Source organism: Pongo pygmaeus, chromosome 2 (genome assembly GCF_028885625.2).
Source record: "Pongo pygmaeus isolate AG05252 chromosome 2, NHGRI_mPonPyg2-v2.0_pri, whole genome shotgun sequence".
Classification (NCBI taxonomy): Eukaryota; Metazoa; Chordata; class Mammalia; order Primates; family Hominidae; genus Pongo; species Pongo pygmaeus.
Genome location: NC_085930.1, coordinates 54,209,394 through 54,236,264, shown reverse-complemented (window position 1 = coordinate 54,236,264; position 26,871 = coordinate 54,209,394). Strand labels below are relative to the sequence as shown.

General features: G+C 37.5%; 1 protein-coding gene across 7 annotated transcripts in view; it reads left to right on the top strand.

Moving 5' to 3' along the window:
• The window catches only part of POLQ (DNA polymerase theta), a 113,805-nt gene that overhangs the window by 60,983 nt on the left and 25,951 nt on the right, over nt 1-26,871 (top strand). For 4 of the 7 annotated variants that reach the window (XM_054481060.1, XM_054481062.2, XM_054481063.2 and 1 more), the window contains 9 exons: nt 736-879; nt 2,202-2,398; nt 3,968-4,208; nt 9,069-9,262; nt 12,332-12,469; nt 13,659-13,833; nt 17,428-17,554; nt 18,220-18,341; nt 25,602-25,786. In XM_054481060.1, the coding sequence (XP_054337035.1) occupies nt 736-879; nt 2,202-2,398; nt 3,968-4,208; nt 9,069-9,262; nt 12,332-12,469; nt 13,659-13,833; nt 17,428-17,554; nt 18,220-18,341; nt 25,602-25,786 (1,523 nt within the window). Of the gene's footprint in view, nt 1-735; nt 880-2,201; nt 2,399-3,967; nt 4,209-9,068; nt 9,263-12,331; nt 12,470-13,658; nt 13,834-17,427; nt 17,555-18,219; nt 18,342-25,601; nt 25,787-26,871 lie in introns of those variants that run through there. The other 3 variants (XR_008501519.2, XM_054481064.2, XM_054481065.2) reach the window with 3 other exon arrangements.

Below are 26,871 nucleotides of genomic sequence, written 5' to 3'. Positions count from 1 at the left end.
TTATGAATTAATTTGTTCATGAAGGTTTGAGTATTTGTCTGATTTTCAATTCATGGAGCAGATGTGTTAACCACAACTTTTATGTACTTTTAGTGTTGAATAGCACTTTCCATTTTTGATGTAACAAACAAAATTGAGCACATTTTCTGTATCAGGCTATATAATAGAGGCTAGAGGGATAAAAAAGTTCACCTAAATTTAATAAATATGTACTAAGTTCCTATGTGCCAGTTATTTTCCTGCTACTAGGGATATAATTATCAATAAGACAGATTGATTCTTGACCTTTATAAAATTGGAGATACATTATTTTAGGAAAAAATGTTGACTCTCGATACAAAATTATGTTTCTTCACTAAGGAATAATAGTCTTTATTTTTCTGGAGTTTCTTAGCTAAGAATTGCTGAATTTGCTGCAAAATATTTGTAGTATGCAAATGATCTGTAATTTTGTTTGAGTTATAAAATTTGAAATGCAGCCTCCCTTTCTTGACATTAATCATTATAGATTTATTTTAACAAATCTTTGGTAGCTTTTTCGTAGTCACAGCTATCTTAATTGATGGGAAGCCTAGAAAGATCTTACTTATACTTAAAATGACTATCCAAATGCATATTTTAAGATCTGGAAATTTTGCCTATCAAAGATAGGTTTTTAATTATAATTGTTTTAACAATTTATGTAATGTCTTTATTTTTAGAGATTTTTAACTATTTCACTTTTGTTTTACTTAGCTAGCTCACCTCAGGAAATTCCTATTAGAGATGATGGATTTCCCATTAAAGGTTGTGATGACATCTTGGTGGTTGGACTGGCAGTATGCTGGGGTGGAAGGGATGCCTACTATTTTTCACTGCAGAAGGAACAAAAGCATTCTGGTAAGTCATGAGTATTTGGTTAAGTCACTATGTAATTAGTGTAACATCCATTAGGGTAGTGATCTTATATTTTGAGAATAATTTCTTGATATTTACCTAGGATTTATTTTTAGAGTTTAATTTTTTTTTTTTTTTTTGAGACAGAATGTCACTCTTTTGCCCAGGCTGGAGTACAATGGCATGATCTTGGCTCACTACAACCTTCACCTCCTGGGTTCAAGCGATTCTCCTGCCTCAGCCTCCCAAGTAGCTGCTATTACAAGCATGTGCCACCGCGCCGGCTAATTTTGTATTTTTTTAGTAGAGACAGGGTTTTACCATGTTGGTCAGGCGGGTCTTGAACTCCTTACCTCAGGTGATCCACCCGCCTTGGCCTCCCAAAGTGTTGGGATTACAGGCGTGAGCCATTGTGCCTGGCAAAAATTGTAATTTTTTGGAGAGCAGCTGGCATGTACATTATTGCATATATTAACTAGAATTAGTGTTTTAAGAAGCACTTCCTTACTTCTCCCTGCCTGTCACACGACACTATTCATGCTATGGGTTTTTCCTCTGAGGGGGCAGTGCAGCCTCAGGGACTCTCTTGCCACCTTTAGGGTTTGCTTTTGAAGACTAAACGATGGCAGTTTATTTTCAGTCTTCTGTCCTCCCATTGAATGGGTCTGAAACTCATCTAGAGGGAATGTTGAGCTAGAGATCTATAGTAGTCAAATCATATAAACTTTGGAGAAGTCTTTGGAGTGGAAAGGATGTAATCTGGAAATACCCTGTGATCTGACTGTGGTTGTTGGATACCCCAGCTGATAGGTTGGTTTTGGACAGGAGCAAAATTAATAAGGAAACATTTTAAAGGATGATGTATAGTGTCTGTTCCTTAGTAAGCATGAAATATTTTCAGTTGTTTTGCAGGAAAATATGTTGGGGTGAGTAGTTACTTAAGCTTTTTTTAATTTTGGATAGAATAGTATCTGTTCATACTAAATCTCTCTTTAAAATTTATTTCCAAATACTTTTCCTGTCTTTAACTCCTCATTTTGGCAAATGTAATTTTGTTTTTAGAAGTATTAATGTTTAATATTTTCTCCCACCTAATTAAGTAGAGCATTAAAACTCTTCTAACCCAAATCATAATTTTTAGATTATGACGCACTTCATCTACATAGCTGATATGACCTGGATAAGATGCTGAATTACTTGTCACATGGAACCAGACTCTTAGGCTTCTGAGTCTTTTTCAGTCTTTCTACTAAAGATTGCTGCTTCAAATGAATGCATGTAATTTTTGCCTTAAAAATGTTTTTTCCTTTTTTTTTTTTTTAAAGAAATTAGTGCCAGTTTGGTTCCACCTTCTTTAGATCCAAGCCTGACTTTGAAAGACAGGATGTGGTACCTTCAATCTTGCTTGCGAAAGGAATCTGATCAAGAATGTTCTGTTGTCATCTATGACTTCATCCAGAGCTATAAAATTCTTCTTCTTTCTTGTGGCATCTCCTTGGAGCAAAGTTATGAAGATCCTAAGGTTCTATGTCTTATTTAATTTTTATATACTTAAAACAACATTTTTAGTGTTAATTCTTAAATGACTTGGTATTTACTTAGCATCAATAATGCAGCTTAAGTATTTTAGAGTAGTCACTTCTTTATTCAATAATGTCATCTACCCAGAATAGAATATCATGCACCAAATATCTCTGTGTAGATAAAAACAGAGATGTCACAAATTTGGAGCCCTAAAGTTTATGTCTTTCCTCAGAGATTTTTAAAAAATTTAATTTGGGTCATAAGTCCTAAGTTTTCTGTCTAATAGTAAATTGGAAGTGAAATGAGAACAGATTTAGGTGTATGATAGCAGGAGGTCTTAAATATTCATGAGGGTGGAGGCAGAAAATTGGAAAAGAGTGTGAATAAGATGTCAAAAAGAATTGTAGTTAGTGGCCATTTAGCATAGAGGCAAATCCCCTTACTGGCTCCTGAGAACTTTCCTTTATAATAGCAAAGTATGATGCACTCTTCATAATGATTACTTAGTTAAGAAACATGTTAACTTTTACATCAGACTATTTCATTCAATATTCCCCTATAAAACCTTATTCTTAACCTACAAAAGAAATAATTGAGTCATATAGTAAAGTAATTGTCAGAATTATGAACAGGGCTTAGATTCACTTATTCTAATCCAGTTAATGATCTGCCTGATCTAGTATTAGGAACTACAGGACTCCTAGTCTCTTGAGGAAGTTGGAAATAGCAATCAAATGAATAATTGGATGGTTCTGGTGACAGACCCCCCCATTCTGAGGGGAAAGTCTAGAGGCTTTCTGAAACTCTGGATATAAACTTTTAATGGTAAAACATTTATGCGTCACTTTTTTTTTTTTTTTTGAGATGAAGTTTTGCTCTTGTTGCCCAGGCTGGGGTGCAGTGGTGCGATCTCGGCTCACTGCAACCTCCACCTCCCAGGTTCAAGCGATTCTTTTGCCTCAGCCTCCTGAGTAGCTGGGATTACAGGTGCCCACCACCATGCCCAGCTAATTTTTTGTGTATTTAGTAGAGACAGGGTTTCACCATGTTGACCAGGCTAATCTTGAACTTCTGACCTCAGGTGATCAACCCGCCTCAGTCTCCCAAAGTGCTGGGATTACAGGCATCAGCCACCACACCCGGCGCCTCACTTCTTTTGATGATGAAGGAATTAAATATACCTAAAACCTCACAGGCCCATCTTTATTACAGTAGCTTAGCCCAAATTAGCCTTAGTGGAGGAGTCCGTCTTCATTTTCAGACACATGGTTTGAGTTTGCTGAGACACACTTGTTTTTCAAGCCTACTGCTAAACTGGATGGGCCTGAGCATTGTAGTAATGGAATAGTTACAACTTTTCTTTCTTTGAAAGCTACTGCTGTTGTTGCTACCAAAAATGAGTCCTGTTACAATTATTCTTTCCTTCTTTCCTGGGAAGACCACTGAATAAATATTAAATGAAAATGAATGAGGTTAGAAATGAGCTGTCTTTTTTTCCCTTTTCATTTAGAGGTACAAAAGTGTCTGAAAAAAATCAGGAAAATATTCTCATTGCTATCCCATTCAGGTGGCATGCTGGTTACTAGATCCAGATTCTCAGGAGCCGACTCTTCACAGCATAGTTACCAGTTTTCTTCCTCATGAGCTTCCACTCCTAGAAGGGATGGAGACCAGCCAAGGGATTCAAAGCCTGGGGCTAAATGTTGGCAGTGAGCATTCTGGGCGATACAGAGCATCTGTGGAGTCCATTCTCATCTTCAACTCTATGAATCAGCTCAACTCTTTGTTGCAGAAGGAAAACCTTCAAGGTAAAAACCAAGTTTCTGGCATTTATATGTTATAGATTAGAGATAGAGATTTAGCCACTCTTTATCAAAAATGGGTAAATTACACATTTATGCAAATCCTACCTTTGGATTGTCTAGTGCTTTTTTTCTGTAAAAGGCCAGGGAGTAAATATTTTTGGCTTTGTAAACTAAACCATCTCTATCATAAATACTCAACTCTGCCATTGTAGCAAAAGAGCAGCTGTAGACAAGACCAAAACAAATGGCTGTCTTCCAATAACACTTTACAAAAACATGCAACTAATGTTAGTTTCACCATAATTTGCTGACTTCTGGCCCTTGTGTGAAGAAGAGAATTACAAAATCGCATTTGTGCAGTTGTTGCTAATTTTGTATTTGAACTTTATCAAAGGATTTTTATTCACACTTAGAAGACATCCTTAATGGATTTCAAAAAGTTAACTCTTTTCTTTTTGGAACTATTAACAAACAGATGTTTTTTCACAGCAAGGGATAATCATGAGAGTCTCTTTTTTCCCTCATGACAAATAACATGAATTTATTGTCGTTGTTATCTGCTGGCCCAGATCGAGCACCCTGACTACAGAGAGCTTAACGGATGCTTATGGTAGAGATGTGAAGTAGAACAAATTTGGCTTCATTGTGAGGAGTGACTGAATTTATTGACTAATCAACAGGTACTAGAAAATAGATGGTTGAATTCATACAGACTAGGGTTTGGATCTGGGCTATCCACTTATGAGCTGAGGGACTTTGGGCAAACTACCAAAACTGTAAGTCTGGTTCTTATAAAGTTGTTCTAAGGATTAAATAAGATAGTGAATATGGGCAGTGTTTGTCACAGAGCAGGTGCTTATTATGTTAGTTGATTATTATAATTTTTAACTTTCACAATTTCAATGTGCTTTTGAAACCCCTTTTTTTTTCTGCACTTTCAAAAATGTATGGCTAGCCTGGCTCAGTGGTTCCTGCCTGTAGTCCCAGCTACTCAGGAGTCTAAGGTGGGAGGATCACTGGGGCCCAGAAGTTTGAGACCAGCCTGGACCACATAGTGAGACCCCATCTCAAAAAAAAAGGGTGGTTAGGAGGTATTAAATGCATTTTTGTACAGTGTTAATGCTTTCTTATTCATAGAATTCAAGAATTGAAGTGCACTGAGATAAGGGAAGTTTTTGGAGAGAATGTAGACAGCTATCAGATTTAGTTTGAATATAATTATTTCTTTGTAGAAAGAGATATAGATATGTTTTATTTTTAAAATTTTTCTGTTAGCCAGGAGGTATTCTCATCTGATATAGAGAGATATTTTAACTACAACTTTGATTTCTTTAATAACTGTAAGATTATTCAGTTATTTCTTTTTGAATATATTTGGTAAGCTATATATATATATTTTTTTCCAAATCTTTTTTTTCTTTTTATTACTCCACTGTGACATTCCCAACCTATATATTTTTAAGGAATTTATGTTTCATCTAAATTTTCAAATTTATTGGTATACAGCTATTGCTAAGTCTCTCTTTTTTACATCTCTGGTCTATTTGTTATATTCTCTTTTTCTTTCATAATATTATTATTTAATGTCACTTGAAGTTTTCCCAATTTTCTAGTCTTTTCAAAGAACCAACCTTTGCCTTTGATTCTTCCTATTACTTTTGTTTTCTATTTCCTTGATTTCTGTCCACATCTATATTATCTATTTTCTTCTAGTTCCCCTGACTTTATTTTATAGTCATTTTTCAATATTCATAACTTTGACCTTAAAACCATTACTTCTCAAATTATTTTTTTTCTTTTCTAACTTAAGAATATAAGGCAGCTGGGTGCAGTGGCTCATGCCTGTAATCCCAGCACTCTGGGAGGCTGAGGCGGGTGGATCACTTGAGGCCAGGAGTTTGAGACCAGCCTGGCCAACATGGTGAAACCCTGTCTCTACTAAAAATGCAAAAATTAGCTGGGTGTGGTTGCATGCACCTGTAATCCCAGCTACTCGGGAGGCTGAGGCACAAGAATCACTCGAACCCCGGAGGCGGAGGTTGCAGTGAGCAGAGATTCCGCCACTGCACTCCAGTCTGGGCAATAGAGTAAGGATCTGTATCACACACACACACACACACACACACACACACACACACACACAAAAAAAATATATATATATGGCTGTAAATTTTCCTCAAAGCACTACTTTTATTGTATTCCACAGTTTTGATGTGTATACACACACACACATACACACACACACACACTTTTTTTTTTTGTAGAGATGGGGGTCTTGCTATGTTGCCCAGGCTGGTCTCGAACTCTTGCCCTCAAGCAGTCCTCCTGCCTTTGCCTCCCAAAGTGCTGGGATCATAGGTGTGAGCCACTATTCCTGGCCTGATAATATTCTTATCATGCTAGATATTTTTAGATTTCTAATATATTTTTTCACTCACAAATTATTTAGAAGAATGGTTTTTAATTCCCAAATATTTAGAAACTTTTATTTTGTATTTTTATGATATTTAAACTTAATTGTGTTGTAGTTAGAGTACATGGTTGTATAATACTAATTCTTGAAATTTTTAGCGAATGATTCATTATCTAAAACCTGAACTATTGTGTAAATGCTCTATGTGCACACGAAAGAATGTGTACTCTAATTCTGGATGCACAATTTTATATGTCTGTTAAGTCAAAGTTGTTTTTAAAATATTCTATGTCTAATTTTCCCTGTGATTCAATCAATTTTAACTTTGTTTTGAGGCCATTTTATTAGGGGGGTGTGTGTTTAAAATTGATTTGTCCTCCTGGTGAATTAAACCTTCTATTATTGTATTATGACCATCTGTATTACAAATAATGATTTTTATTCTTAGTCTGTTTTCTTATATGAATATGGCAACATCAGCTTTCTCTTAATATTACTTCATGTAGCTTTTTTCTATCCCTTTTAACCTTTCTAGGTTCCTATCTTCAGACATGTCTTATAAACAAAGTATAGCTCGTTTATTTTTCAGGCTTAACATTTTTTTTTTTTTTTTTTTTTTTTTTTTACAAATTTGCCAATTGTGATTCTTGATGTGTTTCTGCTTATTTGATTATTGATACACTTGTTCTCTATTTTCCTACTATTTTATTTTGTTTCTAGTCACTTTTTGTTTTGTAAGTAGTTCATTCACAGTTGTGCAATATTCTAACTAGTCCTTATCTGCAATTTTGGGGATCTAAATTTCTTCTTGGTTGTTTCTTCTGAGTCCTATTCACATTTCTTTGCTGTCTTGTATTTTTCATATTTTTTGTGAGTTCATACAGGATTTATGATGATCAAGGATCCCTGCAGGACTTACGTGGGGGAAATCTTCCCTTAGAAAGGTTTTGCTCCTGCCTCTGCTGGGTACCACACTACCCTGCACCCAAGGACCGCAGTAGCCTTTGAGAGTTTTGTTTCAGAACAGGAGTCTGAGACTCAGCTCCTCATCCTGTTGTTGTTTCAAGGATCTATATCCCCTTAACTTTTTTTGCTATGGGACTCCATTCCCATAACAACCTTGCTCCTTCCTAATGGCTATGGATGCAGGCTAGCTTCCTGCCACTCTTACTTTGTGCTTCTCTGATCGTTCCTGTTCTGACCCAAGTTCATTATTTCTCTAGTCTCAAGTAACATGAATTTCTCCACTAGTTCCAGGCTTCTAAAGCCAGGCTCTGACGGCCTCATACCTTCTGCAGGTAGTTAGAGGCCAGTAACTCTCATTTGTTTCTTTGCTTTTCGTGGTGGTTACAGGTGTCCCTGGAGATTTCTCATGCTAATTGAGACCAGGAGTGCCTCAAATAATGTTTGTGTGGAGCTGGGGAGGGTGGGCCAGGGTTGCTCAGATTCCTAGTGACTCAATACTGGAAGCTGAAGTCTTAGGGATTCTTTCTTAATGATTTAGGACAGCATTTCCTATAGTACATTCCATGGATGCTTTCTTTTCAAGATGTTAATAAGTATTATATGAAAAAAGGGTTTAATGGTCAAATAAGTTTGGGACTTTCACTTAAAATAAAATTAAATAGTTGTCTTTGCAGGGCCTTTAATATATAAGTTAAGTCTGCCTTATCCAAAATGTGGGACCAGAAGTGTATTACATTTCAGATTTTTTTGGATTTTGGAATATTTGCATATATATAATGAGATATCTTGGGGATGAGACCCAAGTCTAAATGTAGAATTCATATATCCTATAGACATAGCCTAAAGATAATTTTATACAATGTATTTAATAATTTTGTGCACAAAATAAAATTGTGTACACTGAACCATCAGAAAGCAAAGGTATCACTGTGTCAGTCACTCATGTAGGCAGTCTGTGGTTGTCTGGCAGAAAAGATATATTGAAGCTGAATGGGGCAAGGAGGGGCTTTTTTCCTTTAGAGACGCTGAATAAACTTTGTGTTGTACACCTGCGTTTTGACTGTGCCCTGTCACGTAAAGTCAGGTATGGAATGTCCTACTTGTGGTGTCATGTCAGTGCTCAGAAAGTTTCAGATTTTGGAGCATTTTGGATTTCAGAATAAGGTTGATTGTTATGCTCCTGCTAAGAGTAGAAGCAGAAACATCTTAGGGGAAATACAGTCTCTTGTAATCCAGACTAGTCACAAGATTGCCAACTCTTCTACTCTCTGCAGAGACAAGGATAGTTGTCCAGTGCTAAACTAGCCTGTACTTTTCCACCTTTCATTGTTGGCTTGAGGATGCTGCTCGGGAGACTGGCTCCTGAAGGATACCTTGGTAACATTTCTGGATTTTCCTAGATGAATTCTGTATAGTTTAGGTAAGGCTGCTGATCTAGCCACTTAGCCAATGAATTAACGTTTTAATTTTCTTTTCTCTTCCAGATGTTTTCCGTAAGGTGGAAATGCCCTCTCAGTACTGCTTGTCCTTGCTAGAACTAAATGGAATCGGCTTTAGTACTGCAGAATGTGAAAGTCAGAAACATATAATGCAAGCCAAGCTGGATGCAATTGAGACCCAGGCCTATCAACTAGCTGGCCACAGTTTTTCTTTCACCAGTTCAGATGACATTGCTGAGGTTGTATCATGGGGCTAGGGATATAGATACATAATTTTTAGAGTTAAAATGATTGTGTGTGTGTGTATATGTGTGTGTGTGTGTATATGTGTGTGTGTGTGTGTGTGTATTTACCTGAACACCAGAGGTCAGTAAAATGAAACAGCCAGTTAACCAGGTTGCTTTGAGAATATTCTAGCATCTAATTTGTAAATTATATCTGTATTTAATTTACAAATAAAGGAAGGTAATAAAGAGGACTTCTAGAGTGTAAGCTCCTTGAGAAGGAGATTTGCCTGGAACAGAGGAGGGACTCACTAAGTATTTGTTGAAGAAATGATTGGTACTGGTGGTTGCATGACAGCATAGCTATTTCTCCAGGAAGTTAGTAATTTCATGAGCCCTTACCCCTTCCTTGCTTGCCCTAACATCTTTCTATAGCATAGGAAACTGGATATTTTTCTGAATTAAATGAAAAAGGGATTTTTGTGCTCGTGAATTCTCATCATTTAGCTTCCACTTATAAGTGAGAACATGCAGTATTTGATTTTCTGTTCCTTCGTTAACACATTTAAAAGAAAATGAGGAACTTGGTTTCTCTTATTCATGTGTTGAATTCAGTGGTGCCTTTTTTTTCTTTTTGGTATCTGCTTTTCAAATCCCCAAGCCAATACCTAGCTGACTGCACATAAAATTACATAGGCAACTTATAGAAAATATAGAATCTCTGTTTCAGCACAAGTAGGTTTGGGGCAAAGGCAGGAATTGCTGCCTTTGTGATTCAGATGGGCCTGAAAGCATGTAAGCTACAGGCCTCGAACAAATCCTGGACTAAGAGTAAAGGGCCTTTGATAGTATTGGCTTCTTAGTCCTGCATGTCAAAATGGCAGTTACCTGGAACGTAATTTGTATGTGAAGTTTCACAGTTAATTCTGAAAGCTTCACCAAAAAAAAAAAAAAAAAAAATGCTTAGGCTAAAGAACTTCTAAATATGTAACTTGAGATCTTTGTGTTGTCTTTAATCATAATGGGTCTCTCTTCCTGGGTTTGCTGCTTTATTGTTACTTTAATAGTGTTTTATTTTTCCTATCCAGTTGCTTGGTTTTTTTCTCCTATACTGCCATTCATGTACCCTTTGATACCTATACTAGGGTTGCCTGATAAAATATGGCACATCCAGTTTGAAATTTGTATTTCATCCTGTAATTTTTGAAAACATAGATGAACCTGAAGGACATTATGCTAAGTGAAATAAGCCAGTTACAGAAAGATAAGTACCATATGTTTCAGATGATCTCACTATATGTGGAATCCAATGAAGTTGAACTCCTCGAAGTAGAAAGTGGAACAGTTGTTACCAGAGGCTGGGGGAGTAGGGAGCGGGCAAATGGGGAGTTGCTAATCAAAGGGTATAAAGTTTTGGATAGGGGAATGGGGAGTTGTTTATCAAAGGGTACAAAGTTTCAGATAAACAGGAGGAATCGATTCTAATATTTATTGTACACAAGGGTGACTACAGTCAATAGTAATGTATTATATATTTCAAAGTAACTAAGAGTAAATTTCAAATGTCTTACGATAAAAAATGATAAGTGTGGTGATCAATATGTTAATCAGCTTAATTTAATCACACCACATTGTATACTTACATCAAAACATCATCTTGTACCCCATGAATGTATACAACTATAATTTGTCAATAAAATCAGGTAAACAATGGATAACAATTTAGTATAAGTATGCCCCATGCAACTCAAATTTAACTGGGCATTTTGTAATTTTATTTGGTATATGTGGCAACCCTAATCCCTATACATGCATATGTTCATATCTGTGTAACACAGTTCTTGGGCTAAATAGTTACTGACATCTGTAGTAAGCCTCAGTACCTTTCATTCCTAAAACCCTAGTTCAAACTGGAACCAGATCATTGTTTCTGTCCTCATTACTATTCTAGAGAAGCACAGGGATTATCTTCCCTTCTACCCCTGGCTCAACTTGTGGGAAAAATTCTTGTACTTACACAAATAGTTTCAATTTTTAGAATTATTACTGGGAAAATAATCCAAGGTTCACTAAAACCCACTCAAAGTATATAAGTGAATGATTAGGTATAATAGATAATGTTCTGAATTGCCCTAGTTTCATCCCCTCTAATCTGAGCTTGTGTTACATGGGGTCTTCCACCTCCCGCACAGCACGGTCCTGGTGTCTTCAGTGGGTGCTACTGGCCCTCTCTAGCATTCATTATTGCCACATTGTATTGGCCACCTTCTCCTAACTTTTTGTGCCTGGGGACTATCAGGGCCCAGCATTGTGGTGGTGGGACTAGATGACTTTTCAGACCCCTTCCTACTTTAGTGTTTTCTGATTTTTGTAATGAGACAATAGCCATGTAAGCTTCCATGTTGATCTATGGGGCTTAACTGATTGAGCAGCCTCATTTAGGAGAGCTCACAAATTCTTAGAGCAATAAGTCTCAATGTCAATAACTTGTTTGCCAGTTGCTCAGCACAGCGCATATACATGCCTGTGTTCCTGACTGCTTAAAAGCTGGCTGTGTATGGTGGCTCATGCCTATAACCCCACCACTTTGGGAGGCTGAAGCAGGTGGATTGCTTGAGCTTAGGAGTTTGAGACCACCCTGGCCAACATGGCAAAATCCTGTCTCTACCAAAGATACAAAAATTAGCTGGGCATGGTGGTGCATGCCTGTGGCCCTAGCTACTCGGGAGGCTGAGGTGGGAGGATCACTTGAGCCCAGGAAGTGAAGGCTATAGTGAGCTGTGATCACACCACTACACTCTGGCCTGGGTAACAGTGAGATCCTGTCTCAAAAAAAAAAAAAAAGGACTTGTGTTAGTATTAATTAATCTGATAGTGTCTAATTAGAGTATGGATAGACTACCTGACATATAAATTTTGATTGCCATCATTTATTAAATATGGTAATTCCAAATTATCCACAGAAACATTATTTCAATCCATGTTGAACTATAGAGATTGTTTTCTAAAATAACTTAAAATATTTTCTGAATGATAATCCTTGCAAGTTTCATTCTTGACTAAAGAGACATTAATTTCTTGCAGGTTTTATTTTTGGAATTGAAGTTGCCCCCAAATGGAGAGATGAAAAACCAAGGCAGCAAGAAGACTCTGGGTTCTACCAGAAGAGGGATTGACAATGGACGCAAGCTAAGGCTGGGAAGACAGTTCAGCACTAGTAAGGTGCTCTTTGGGGCAGTCACAGAGCAGAGCAGAACCTAAACTGCTTTTAACATTTTAGTGTCTAGAAAGAATGCTGTTGAAATCAACATCTTAGCCTACCATTTGAATTTACCCAGATATAAATTAACACATTGGTTTGTGGTTTGGTAGCCCACAAATTCTGTGGAGATATTCTAACATGGAAAATCCGAATCATAATCTAAGTTAGCCGTTGTGTCCTTCCTTCCTATCATTAAAATGGTGTAAAGGTTTATAAAGGTGTACCACCATGCCCGGCTAATTTTTGTATTTTTAGTGGAGTCTGGGTTTCACCATGTTGGCCAGGCTGGTCTTGAACTCCTGACCTCAAGGGATCCTCCCGCCTCAGCCTCCCAACGTGCTGGGATTACAGGCATGAGCCACTGCACCAGGCCCTGATTTAAGAATTTAATCTGCTAATTTCAAAGTACAATTGTTAATCATAATCCATGGGAACTATGCATTAGTGGGAGAGAAGAGATAAAGGGCTTAATTTTGCATTTTTACAGATGTTTCAGGGGAAAAATAGGGTAGAAAATATAGCCACATAGCTGTCCAAGTTGCTGTTATGTAGAATTGTGGTCCTTATACCATTATCTATGATTTGTCTGCTCCTAGGAAGTTTCCTTAGCTCCAGGCTATAGCACAATTTTTAATTTAATCTCACTGGCCCTTTTACTCACAAGTTTCTGTTCCTTAATAGTTCACTGAAAGTCTATAGTATGAAAAATTCAGTTTTAAAAATAAATGTCTCCTGATTACCTTGATAAGGAAACCATATAAGTATCCGGGCAAGCACAAAAACAACTGGGATACTTCCAGTCATGTGAGGAGCGAAGGAGGAAAATGCATAAAGAAAACAGATGATGTAAAATAAACTTTTGGTGGGGTGTGGGGAGGCAGTTACTTTGTTAAACTGACAATTCATTTATTTTTTTGAAAAAGGTAGTTTTAAATTGATACTGCTCAGTATTACCACATTTCCATTTTATAAACTGTAGTTATAGTTTTATCAATATGGTGGTTTAAAAAAAAACCCCAAGTAATAGTTTTGAGTTGTAGATATTACTCTCAAATTTAATTTTGAGACTGTATTATTTAGAGAAAAGAGATTCTAGCTTGCCATGGAATTTGGACAAGAATTCAATCTTACCTTATGTTTTTTTGGCAGGATGTTTTAAATAAATTAAAGGCATTACATCCTTTACCAGGCTTGATATTAGAATGGAGAAGAATCACTAATGCTATTACCAAAGTGGTCTTTCCCCTTCAGCGGGAAAAGCGTCTTAATCCTTTTCTTGGAATGGAAAGAATCTATCCTGTATCACAGTCGCACACTGCTACAGGTGATGAGAAATCTTAAGTATAAACAATATCCAATTTTGAAGGAACAACATTTTCATATGTAATATTTCTTATGATGGCCAAGAATTCAAGTGTTGATCAAGGGGTTCAGTGAAGTTTTACAACTATAAAATACATGCTTTATCCAAAGCATAGATAGATACTACCTGGGTACAGAGATGAGTATTGGTTCCTGCTTTTATTTTTATTTATTTATTTATTTTTGTTTTTTGAGACAGAGTTTCACTGTTGTTGGCCAGGCTGGAGTGCGGTGGCATGATCTTAGCTCCCTGCAACCTCCGCCTCCCTGCAACCTCCGCCTCCCAGGTTCAAGTGATTCTCCTGCTTCAACCTCCCGAGTAGCTGGGATTACAGGCGCATACTACCACATCTGGCTAATTTTTGTATTTTTAGTAGAGATGGGGTTTCGTCACGTTGGTCAGGCTGGTCTCGAACTCCTGACCTTAGGTGATCCACCCGCCTCGGCCTCCCAAAGTGCTGGGATTAGAGGCATGAGCCACTGCGCCCAGCCTGGTTCTTGCTTTTAAGAACTTGTATAGAGTAACTGGGATGTCTGAGACAGTACTTGCAACGTGAGTATACACAGGAATTAAATATTTGAGTCAGTGGTCTTATCTAATTTCAGTCCCAGCCCTTTTTTGAGCCTCTTAAGATTTCTCCACCTTGAATCTGAGTAGGCCTCTGGGGGCATCTGTATAAGTAAGTGTCTTATTTTACCCAAGCAGAAAAGAAAGCTTTAGAGTCCTTTGGTTATCTCATGGTCCTCCTGAGATAAGTAAGAGTGTAATCTTATGAAGAAAAATGTATTCTTTCTCTAGGCAGTACAAAACTCTAAATATTTGCTAAATGTGATGTGTAGTAGAAGAAAAGGTGGCTTTAACTCATTCATAGAGGAGGCGGGCAGTTTAGATTGGTGGTGTAGAATGTGGGCTTTGACATCAGAAATCAGGGTTTGAATCCTGGTTCTGTGAATCTTTAGACAAGATACTTAACCTCTCAATGCCTACGTTTTTTTTCATGTATAAAACAAGGTAATAGGCTGGGCACAGGGGCTGCTGCCTGTAATCCCAGCACTTTGGGAGGCCAAGATGGGAGGGTCACTTGAGCCCAGGAGTTTGAGACTAGCCTGGGCAAGATAGTGAAACCATGTCTCCATAGAAAGTCAAAAAATTAGCCATGTGTGGTATCTTGTGCCTGTAGTCCCAGCCACTTGGGAGGCTGAGGTAGAAGGATTGCTTGAGCCTGGGAGATCAAGGCTACAGTGAGCTGTGATTGAGCCACTGCACTTCAGCCTGGGCAACAGAGTGAGACCCTGTCTCAGTCAATCAATAAATAAGCCAATAAACAAATAAACAAGGTAATAACAGTCTTACCTCACCTGGTAATTCTGAGGATTAAATAGGTTCATAGATGTATTTAGAATAGTGCATGGCTCCTAGAAAGTGCTCACTATCAGTTGCTGCTGTTACCCAGTGCGGAGGCTCCGTGAGGCGCTGCTTTTCTCTGCTTGCTTTATCCCTTGTTCTAAATTTTCTAAACTTGTCCCATCCTAGTGATATCTTGTCCTGTTAGTATTTAAATTTCACTTTGAAACATATGCTAATGATATAAACTTACGTAAAGTAAAATCCTCCATGATGAAAAGACAATATCAACCTAGAATTTTCTTTTATTTTTATTTATTTATTTATTTATTTATTTATTTATTTTTGAGATGGAGTCTCGCTCTGTCGCCAGGTTGGAGTGCAGTGGCGTGATCTTGGCTCACTGCAACCTCCGCCTCCTGGGTTCAAGTGATTCTCCTGCCTCAGCTAATTTTTATATTTTTAGTAGAGACAGTGTTTCACTATGTTGGCCAGGATGGTCTCGATCTCTTGACCTCATGATCCACCCACCTCAGCCTCCCAAAGTGCTGGGATTACAGGCATTAGCCACCGCGCCCAGCAACCTAGAATTTTCAATGGTGTTGCACATTTATTTGTTCTTTACAAAGCAGAAGATAAAATCAGTAATAACCCTTCTGCTTTGTTATTTGTTTGTAAAGAACAAATAAATGTGCAACATTTATTTTGATTTTATTACTGATTTTACTCATTAGTGATTTTAGAAATGTATTTTAATAATATTTTATAATGCTTATATTTAGAAATACAAACTTAAGCATAGCAAAGCCATTTCATGAATATACTTCATATCCATTAAGCTACATATTCATTCTTTGTAATTTATTTTTACCATTTTTTTGGTCTGCCAGTGTTGCTTCATTAATTCAACTAATAGACCAGAGTAGTGTGCTGAATATTAAGTGTTACAGAAAAGAAGACAATGTGTTGTTGTAAAAAGAGCCTTGGATGCCTTCCTCTGCTGTTTGTTAGCTTTGTAACACTGAACAGGCCATTTAATGACAACAATTATATTAAAGGTTATCATTAACTGAGCACTTATTTTGTGCTAAAAGCTAAATGACAAAGACATAATATCAGGGGATCATTCAAAAAAACAACGTCCAAGTCACTTAAAAGGTCTGATTTATCAGAAGATGATGGAGTTATACATAGCTAGTAGACAGCCTGTTACAATGAAGAGTGTGTCATAAAATAGAGTTTTAGTGTTGCTGATAGTGTTATAAAAAAATCACAGTAACAAAATTACTCAAACTTTTTTGGAGTGATACTTAACATGTTTTCATGTTTTAGAGAAATTCAACCAATAAGTAAACAAAAGATGTAAAATATATTTGGAAATAAAGGCTTTATAAGCATTTTTGTTTGTTTGTTTGTTTTTGTTTTTGAGATGGAGTCTCACTCTGTTGCCCAGGCTGGAGTACAGTGGCCCAGGCTGGAGTACAGTGGCATGATCTCGGCTCAATGCAACCTCCGCCTCCCAGGTTCAAGCAATTCTCTTGCCACAGCCTCCTAAGTAGCTGAGGATTGCAGGCACCCGCCACCATGCCCAGCTAATTTTTTGTGTTTTTAGTGGAGACGGGGTTTCACTATTTTGGCCAGGCTTATAAGCGTTTTTTTTAAAAAACAGCTTTCTGTTCACTGGAAAATTTACTATTAACCACCTGATTCAAGTCTCACCTGATTCAGTACTTCTAGTAAGTACTATTGTTGATTCTCTTGATGAATGACAATGATGATGAAGAAAAACAGCCAGATGATGTCTGAAAGTGATGTTTTTAGAAGCTTCAGTGGTTGTTTCTCCTAAGATTCATTTGATTAGCCTCTACTCATTAATATGACCACTAACATGTTATAGTGCTGAAATCTGATACTCATTTTAGCATAAGAATAATAGTTCAGTTTATCAAATTACTTCTCATTGTGGGATGGTTTTCTGTGTAAAACAGAGTATTGTAGCCAATTCATACATTCATTTATTTTGGGATGGTCTTGTACTTATTTTATCATTGTTAGACACATGAACATGATGAAAAATATTTAAATATAAATGTATTTCAGTTCAGCATTGATAGTCTGCATTTTTAAGATAATCCAGAAATGTGAATACTGTTAAAACAAATACTAGATTTTTTTTTCCTAATTTTATGTCTTTATTCTGCTTGATTTTAGGACGAATAACCTTTACAGAACCAAATATTCAGAATGTGCCAAGAGATTTTGAAATCAAAATGCCAACACTAGTAGGAGAAAGCCCACCTTCTCAAGCTGTAGGCAAAGGCCTACTTCCCATGGGCAGGTAGGCGCTGCTTCTCTGTATCTGTATTAATAAACTTTTGTAAGTATGAATGGCTCAAAATAGCTTATTAGACAAATAAATGAAATTAGTTTAATTTTATGTTTCAGACATACCCATTTCTGTCCTAGACCATTTTGAATCCTGAGTCCCATCTATAAAGAAGCTAATTCATGTTTAATTCAATGTTTGCTAAAAAAAGTTCTAGTATCTTTGTTAAGCTTTAAAGTGAGTCTCAGATAAAGATTTGGTTTTCTTTGTTTGTTTGTTTTTTTTGAGACGGAGTCTTGCTCTCTTGCCCAGGCTGGAGTGCAGTGGTGCGATCTCAGCTTACTGCAACCTCCACCTCCTGGGCTCGAGCAATCCTCCCACCTCAGCCTCATGAGTAGCTGGGACCACAGGTGTGTGCCACCATGCCTAGCTAATTTTTGTAGAGACAAGGGTCTCACTTTGTTGCCCTAACTAGACCTGAACTCCTGGGCTCAAGCAATCTACTCGCCTCGGCTTCCCAAAGTGCTGGTATTACAGGTGTGAGCTACCACACCCAGCCCTCAATAAGGTTTTTATTAAGTTTCTTAGACGGAAATACTGATGTTACTGAAAATCAGACCTTTTTCATATATTTGAGACTGCTGCATGTCTAACTGATGATGTTGTTTGCACCACAGAGGAAAATATAAGAAGGGTTGCAGCCTGAACCCTAGATGCCAGGCACAGATGGAGGAGAGAGCTGCAGACAGAGGAATGCCATTTTCAATTAGCATGCGACATGCCTTTGTGCCTTTCCCAGGTAAGGTGGCTGATAGCTTTGAAGCTTCTCATTGCTGTGAGAATGTTTTTCAAAGCATGGATAAATCCTGAAATATGAGTGAGACTTAGAGCATGCATTGGTCCTTCCATCTTTCTGTCTACGGTGGAGCCTGCCTTTTTCCTTTGTCGTGCCAGGTTTATAGCAGTCATCGTCTCCATGATCTGCTCTGTGGGAAACTTTTATGGTGTGTGCTCAGCAGCAGCAGTCTGCTGAAACCACGTTTTCTAACGTCATTGTAAACTTCTTTGCAAAGTCCTGTTGGTTTTGTCAGTCTTCATCTTCTTTAACTTGTTTACAGCATTTGTCACTGTTAATCAACTCCTTCAATTTCTCTTCTCCCTTGACCTCTAAGGGCAGTTTTTCTCTCCTTCTAACTTGTTTGCTTTTATGTTTTTTCTCTCTTTTTCTGCACTGCTGCTTCCTATTGCATGGGGTGGCCCCTAAGGCTATTCTCATTCTGCCTGACCTCTCCTCAGTACTCTAGTCATAAATCTTTTGTTGTCAAGACATTTGGAAGTGATGATGTAACTTGCAGATCATCCCAACTGTTAGTATACGTATTTGTTCTTTAATCTTTCACCAGCTGGCAAGTCCTAGTGAGCACAATTAACCATCTGAATTTACTTAAATTCCATCAGAAACTTATATGCCAATGGTGAATTCAGACCTATGATGACATGTCCTGCTTGGCAATTTTTAGTTTTACTTATGTCTAAACTATCAGCATACACAATTCTATCAAAGTTATCCAAGGGAGTCCCCAGAAGGTCTATGTGGTGTATGGTAATTTTGTTTGTTTGTTTTTTTTCCTTTTGAGATGGAGTTTCCCTCTTGTTGCCCAGGCTGGAGTGCAATGGCGCGATCTCGGCTCAGCGCAACCTCCGCCTCCCAGGTTCAAGTGATTCTCCTGCCTCAGCCTCCCGAGTAGCTGGGATTACAAGCATGGGCCACCACGCCTGGCTAATTTTGTATTTTTAGTAGAGACGGGGTTTCTCCATGTTGGTCAGGCTGGTCTCAAACTCCAAACTTCAGGTGATCCGCCTGCCTCAGCCTCCCAAAGTGCTGGGATTACAAGCGTGAGCCACTGTGCCTGGCTAAGGTGTATGGTAATTTCTTTCTTTCCTTTTTTTTTTTTTTTTTTTGAGACAGAGTCTCACTCTCGCCCAGGCTGGAGTGCAACGAGTTTTCTTAAAACTCATGAATCAGTTTTTTTTTTTTCCTGCAGCTTCCTCACCCCTCTCAGTCTTCATAGAAATTCTGGAGTAGGAAAATGCGATTGATATACTGAATAGTACATTAGAGTCTCCTTGCTCTGGATTAGACTTTGGCTTAAGAGAATGTTGTGGCTGGTTTCATTTTTTTTATCCAGACCACTTAAATTTTCTCCATATTAGCAATAAGCCTGTTTTGCCTTCTTGTCATTTGTGTGTTCAGTGGAGTAACACTTGTAATTTCCTTCAAGAACTTTTCCTTTGCATTCACAACTTGGCTAACTGTATGGCACAAGAGGCCTAGCTTTCAACCTATCTCAACTTTTGACATGCCTTCCTCACTAAGCTTAATCATTTCTAGCTTTTTGGTTTAACATGAGAGAGATGCGACTTTCCCTTTCACTTGAACACTTAGAGGCCATTGCCATTGTAGGGTGATTAATTGGCCTAATTTTAATATTGTATCTCAGGGAATAGGGAGTTCTGAGAGAGAGGGGAGAAAGGTGGGGGAACAGCCAGTCAGTGGAGTAGTTAGAACACACACAAAATTGATCAATGAAGTTCACTGTTACATGAGTGTGGTTCATGGGTTGTAATAATAGTAATATCAAAGATCACCATAACAGATAATAATGAGAGGGTTTGAAATAATGTGAGCATCACTATTAATAAAATGTGCCAGAGTGAGCACATGCTGTTGGAAAAATGGTGCTGAAACACTTGCTCCACTCAGAGTTGCCAAAAACCTTTGATTTCTTTAAAAAAAAAAAAAAACTGCAATATCTGTGAGGCATAATAAAGTCCAATAAAGCAAGGTATGCTTGATTTTATAAAACTTACATTTTGAAAAAGTAGATCACATGCCCACGTTGTTTCAAACATACTCAAAAGTATTTCTTGCAAGGCATGGTGGCTCACACCTGTAATCCCAGCACTTTGGGAGGCCGAAGCAGGAAGATTGCTTGAGTCCAGGACTTCACGACCAGCCTGGGCAACGAAGGGGGACCCCATCTTTACAGAAAGTCAACAAATTAGCTAGGCATGGTGGTGCGCACCTGTAGTCCCAGCTACTCAGGAGGATGTGGTGGGAATATTATGTCACTTGAGCCCAAGAGGTCGGGGCTGCAGTGAGCCGTGATCATGCCACTGCACTCCAGCCTAGGTGAAAAAGCAAGACCCTATCTCAAAAAGAAAAAAAAATTTCCAGTAACTGAATTGAGTACCAGAAACTCATTTTTTAAAAAATTGCATCTGTATTGACAAAGCTGGTTCATGTTTTTTCAGAAGTATTAATTTGACTTTGAAGCAGAAACATCCATTACAAAACAATGTCTATACAAGTTAAGTAAATTTACTAATTCTTATGTTACTCATTATTACAAGTTGAGTATCCTTTATCTCAAATCCTTGGGACCAAAAGTATTTCAGATTTTGGAATATTTGCATATACATAATGTGATATCTTAGGGATGGGATCCAAGTCATAATGTGAAATTTATGTTTCATATACATCTTATAGACATAGCCTAAAGGTAATTTATACAATATTTTAAATTTTGTTCATGAAGCAAAGTTATAACTTTGACCTGTTACAAGAGGTCAGTTGTGGAACTTTCCATTTGTGGCATCATGTCAGTGCCCAGAACATTTTAGATTTTAGAACAGTTTGGATTTTGAATTTTCAGATTAGGGATGCTGTACCTATAGTATGTCAAATTCAAAGGAGTATTACTTAAATAAAAAAGCGACTCTAAATTCATCAACATCAGAGCATTTTTAAAAATTTTTAATATTTTCAGTTTATATAACGTTGATTGTAATTAAACTATACTGCATATTGATTTATGCTTGAAAAATGCATAAAATTATTATTATTATTATTGTTGTTATTGTTTTTGGTAGAGATGGGGGTCCCACTATGTTACCCAGGCTGGTCTGGAACTCCTGGGCTCAAGTGATCCTCCAGCCTTGGCTTCCCAAATTATTGGGATTACAGGTGTGAGCCACTGCACCCAGCCCATTATTAATTTGTTTTATGAAAAGTTTTCATTTCCAAATACATTCTCTTACCTGTCTAGCTAGGTCAGAAGTACGTTTTTCGCTTTCTTGGAGCCTCAAATATATGCTGTGTGATATCAGTCAAAAAACATAAATCACATTGTTCTTTTTGTCTTTGATTACTGAATACTTGGCAAATGTTCTTTTGTTTCAAGAAAATATTGAATTGGAGTACAGTTAATCTTTGTAGGACTCTCATGAATCAAACAGTGAGCTTTGACAGAGTACACAAGATTGTTAAATTCATTGTTAGAAATTTTCAACAGTTCTTAAGCTGGTGATGACTGAGCATTTATACACATCTATATTAACTGTATTGTAACACTTTTGATGGTCTGATTTAGAAAACTAAACATAAATCTTTTTTATATATATAGTGGAATGAAGAAATAGGGAAACATCATTCTCCGGTTTAAAAATCTAAAAAAATAGAGGTTTTTAATGACAAAGCTAGAGCATTGTCTGTATGATGAAAACTAATTTTTTCATATCTACTTAAAATTCTTCTTTGACAAATGTAAAAGATTCTAAAATATCTGTGCCACTGGTTTGATTTTGTAAGCTAAGAATGGTGTTTTCTTTATAAATTTGGAAGTCCACTGAGACAAAGCCTATTCAGAATATTAATTAAGCAGTTTCTCTGTTATGGGACAATTTATCCAAAGCCAAAAAAGAAACACTTGCAATTTGATTGATCTATGATACTGTTAGGTTACCTATAGAATCTATAGATAATTGTTTGGTGGTGTATTAGTCCGTTGTCATGCTGCTAATAAAGACCTACCTGAGACTGGGTAATTTATAAAGGAAGGAGGTTTGATGGACTCACAGTTCCACATTGCTGGGGAGGCCTCACAATCATGGTGGAAGATGAAGGAAAAGCAAAGGGACATCTTGACATCTTACATGGCGGCAGGCAAGAGCTTATGCAGGGGAACTCCCATTTATAAAACCATCAGATCTCGTGAGACTGACTCACTACCATGAGAACAGTATGGGGGAAACCACCCCCATGATTCAATTATCTTCACCTGGCCTCTTGACATGTGAGTTTTGTTACAATTCAAGGTGAGATTTGGATGGAGACATAGCCAGACCATATCAGGTGTGCTATTTGAAGATCTTTTGCTTTTCATAAAATGTGATTGATTCTTGTTATTCATGGTAGTTGCATTCTACAAAGCCACAAGGAACACTAAATTAAACAAATACTGAAGCATTGCTGCTAGTATGTGGACGTTATGGTTGCCACATTGTTGAATCTTTGGATTTTGTAGTCTTCACTAATAGAATATAAAGTTTTCTTTTGTCAGACAATTTACTTTCCCATCAGCTTGGTCATTTTGAGGCTTTTAAAGCTTTGCTAACAAATGTTTAGAGTAGCCTGCACTCTAGGGCTAGGTTATTCCTGTTCATAGGTGTGGCCTTTCTGGAGTCTACTTGGTGCTAAAGTTGTTTAACAAGATCTTTTCTCAGTCTTGTTTGTTACAGCTTGATCATTTCTCAGCATTCAAGAATATGTTGTTGAAGTAGTTGTTCAGCTGAAAGCTATGGAGTATTTGTTCTTCCTTTAGTAATATTTATTTCTTCAGTGTTTGTTCTTTGCCTGGTGCCCTGCACTTTTCTCCCTGCACAACTTAATATTTGGTCAAAAATCCAAGGGAATTCCTGTGCGTATTTCTGGTGCTCCTTTTGTGCACACCTTTTTTCTCTCCAAATTCCAGATGCCTCAAAGCCCCAAACTCTAGACTGTGTTTCCTTAGTTCAGAGACAGATACAGTGCTGTGCTTCAGCTCCCTTTCCCTGCTACAGATTCTGGAAAATGCCTCCATTCAGATCCCTGAGACCTTTGTGTGGCTCACCTCATTTTCTTCCCTTCTCAGTGATTATAGTTCTGCATGGCTTGTTGTCTAATATCTGAGAACCGTTTTTTTTTTTTTTTTCCATATAATTTGTCCAATTTTATGGTTGTCTGTGGTAGGAAGTCCACCAAAGTTGTGGCCGTTTACAGTTTGAGTATCCCTTGTGTGAAATGCTTGAGACTAGAAGTGTTTTAGATTTTGATTTTATTTTTTGATTTTAGAATATTTACACTATATTTACCAATTGAACATTTCTAATCCAAAAATCCGTAATCTGAAATGCCCCAGTGAGCATGATGTTTGAACATCTCGTTGGTGCTCAAAAGTTTTGGATTTTGGAGCATATTGGATTTTGGAATTTCGGATTAGGGATGCTCAACCTGTATTTTAAATTAGTATTTATCTCTGTTTTTGAATAGGTTATTCATTAACATAGTTCAGAAATCAACATGATATAAAAGATGTGTGTTGGGAAGCTTTGCTTCCTTCCCTGTCATCTACACTATCCTTCCCAACTCTTATAGATTACTACATGTATGAGGCTTTTTATGTATTTTGACAGTATTTCTTTATGCAGATATAAGCAAATATGAGTATATAATCTTTTCTTTCCCTATTTTTACACAAAATTAGCATTCTGTATACACTGTTATGTACCTTGCTTTTTTCATGTAATGTTTCTTTTTCTTTTTTTGAGACGGAGTCTCACTCTGTCACCAGGCTGGAGTACAGTGGTACGATCTCAGTTCACTGCAACCTCCAGCTCCCTGGTTCAAGCAATTCTCCAGCCTCAGCCTCCTGAGTAGCCGGGATTACAGGCATGCACCACCACGCCCAGCTAATTTTTGTATTTTTAGTAGAGACAGAGTTTCACCATGTTGGCCAGGATGGTCTCGATCTCCTGACCTCATGATCCGCCTGCCTTGGACTCCCAAAGTGCTAGGATTACAGGCATGAGTCACTGTGCCTGGCTGTAATGTTTCTGTACCAGAGATTTGTGCTTATCAATAAGGACGTTTAAACAAAAACCAGTTTAAGGTATGTTCAGGTAGTCTGTGCAGCAATCTGTGGGCTTGTTTGCCGAGTCGTGTAGTAAAAACCTGTTTAATTTCGATAGATATTGTTGAATTGCCAACGAATGGGGAGGAGATTACCATTTTACTTCTCAGTAACAATGTACGAGTGTTTTTCTCCTCAGCCTTGTCACAGAGTGTTGTCCAACTTTTGTAATTTTTGCAATACAGGTGAAGAAAAATTGTTTCTTGCCATAGATTTTTCATTTCTCTTATGAAGTTGAGCATTCTTTATTATGTTTAAGGTTCTTTTGTTTTTAGTATGTCTGAGCTTCTTATTCATAGTTTGTCTTTTCCTCCACAAGTAACAACTCTTCTTACGAAATGGCAATGAGTCTTTTGTAAGATCAGTTGCAAATATTTTTCTAATTTTTCTTTGACCCTGCTTTTATTTTTTTAACTTTGTTTTTGTTTTGTCTTGCTTATCTAATCCACCCATTTCTAATCTATAGGTAAATTATTTTAATCCTTTTAATAACTTGCTCACCTGTTGACCACTTGATTTTTTCACTGAATGACTTTGTTATTGTCAAATCAGGGCATACATTTCTCTCCAGCCCACTTAACATTTGCACACATTGGACACCAGTTTTTTCATTAATTCATTCATTCAACAACCATTTGTTAAGGGCCTATTATCTACCAGCAACTGTGCAAGGTTTTCTGTAGAATGAAAAGGAAAATTAAGTTTCCTATTCTTAAGTACTCAGAGCAAAATAAGAGAGGCATGAAAGCACCATTTTGGATTATGTGCCAGGTGCTGTAGGAACACTGAGGAACGCACTTCACAGTGGGCAGATGTCAGGGTGGCTTTACCCATATTATATATTCTTGAAAGCTACATGGAAAAAAATGACCTAAGATACAGAGCCGAATTCCATCATATTAAGAGGAAGGTTTTAACTTTTGACATGTGATTTCAAAGTTCTAAGTTAGAACTAAATTTTTGTCATCCTGCTCAATTATATGATATAGAACTTGGATTGTGTGATATAGAACTTTGTACTAGCTTTTCTGAAATCACTTCTACTTCAGGTGGTTTAATACTGGCTGCTGACTACTCTCAGCTTGAACTGAGGATCTTGGCACATTTATCCCATGATCGTCGTCTCATTCAAGTGTTAAACACTGGAGCTGATGTTTTCAGGAGCATTGCAGCAGAATGGAAGATGATAGAGCCAGAGTCTGTTGGGGATGATCTGAGGCAGCAGGCAAAACAGGTGATTTTAGTGAACATGCTTAATATAAAGGAGAAGAATTTAGTGACTCAAAAAAAATTAAAAATGGTCTCAATTATTTGCAACTGAGAAACAGTTTCTCCAACTTTGGATCTTTCAAAGCACAGTTCATCTGAGCTTATCTCATGGTATTCATTATATTTTCTTTTGTGGAGGCAGTAGGAAGAACCAAAAAGACTGAGATCTGAGGCTACTTCGTGTCAGGAAAACCATATGCATTTAAAGCCATTATTTGGCTAGTCACAGTGCCTGGTACTCAGTAGATGTCATTGTGGTAGTGGTGGTCAGAGTGTGTGTGTTCGTACACACCCACATGTGTGCACATATGTGTACTTAAAAAACATCTTTCCAGGCCAGGCGTGGAAAGTGTAATCCCAGCACTCTGGGAGGCAGAGGTGGGTGGATCATGAGGTCAGGAGATCGAGACCATCCTGGCTAACACAGTGAAACCCCATCTCTACTAAAAATACAAAAACTTAGCCAGCTGTGGTGGTGGGCGCCTGTAGTCCCAGCTACTCGGGAGGCTGAGGCAGGAGAATGGCATGAACCCAGGAGGCGGAGCTTGCAGTGAGCTGAGATAGCACCACTGCACTCCGGCCTGGGTGACAGAGCGAGATGCTGTCTCAAAAAAAAAAAAAAAAAAAATCTTTCTAGTCTGTAAGTGTTCTGAGGTAAAGTTCCATATTTTCATTTTTATATTTTTTTATAGCATCAAGCCATAGTCCTTTGTATAGAAGGTGGTGTCTAAATGTTTGTTGAAAAAATATTGCTGACCTGTAGATTATAGTTAGTACCTGATAGCTTTTTAGCTCTTGGAGTTATTGGTTAGTTAATCCACCTATGAAACTTCATGCTGCCTTTGTAACTTTGAAATGGATCCATGTTAGTTTCTACTCTGGATAACTATTAGGCAAAGAGTAAGTCAGAGGCCACATTTATACCATTCCTTGGCCTGGGTTAACACTGATACTTTCTTACCACATGACCCGTGGGAAATCTGATGCCATTTGCAAGACAGTAGGATTGCTAGCTGAGGTAAATGCACACCACTGTACTCTGAGATCCTG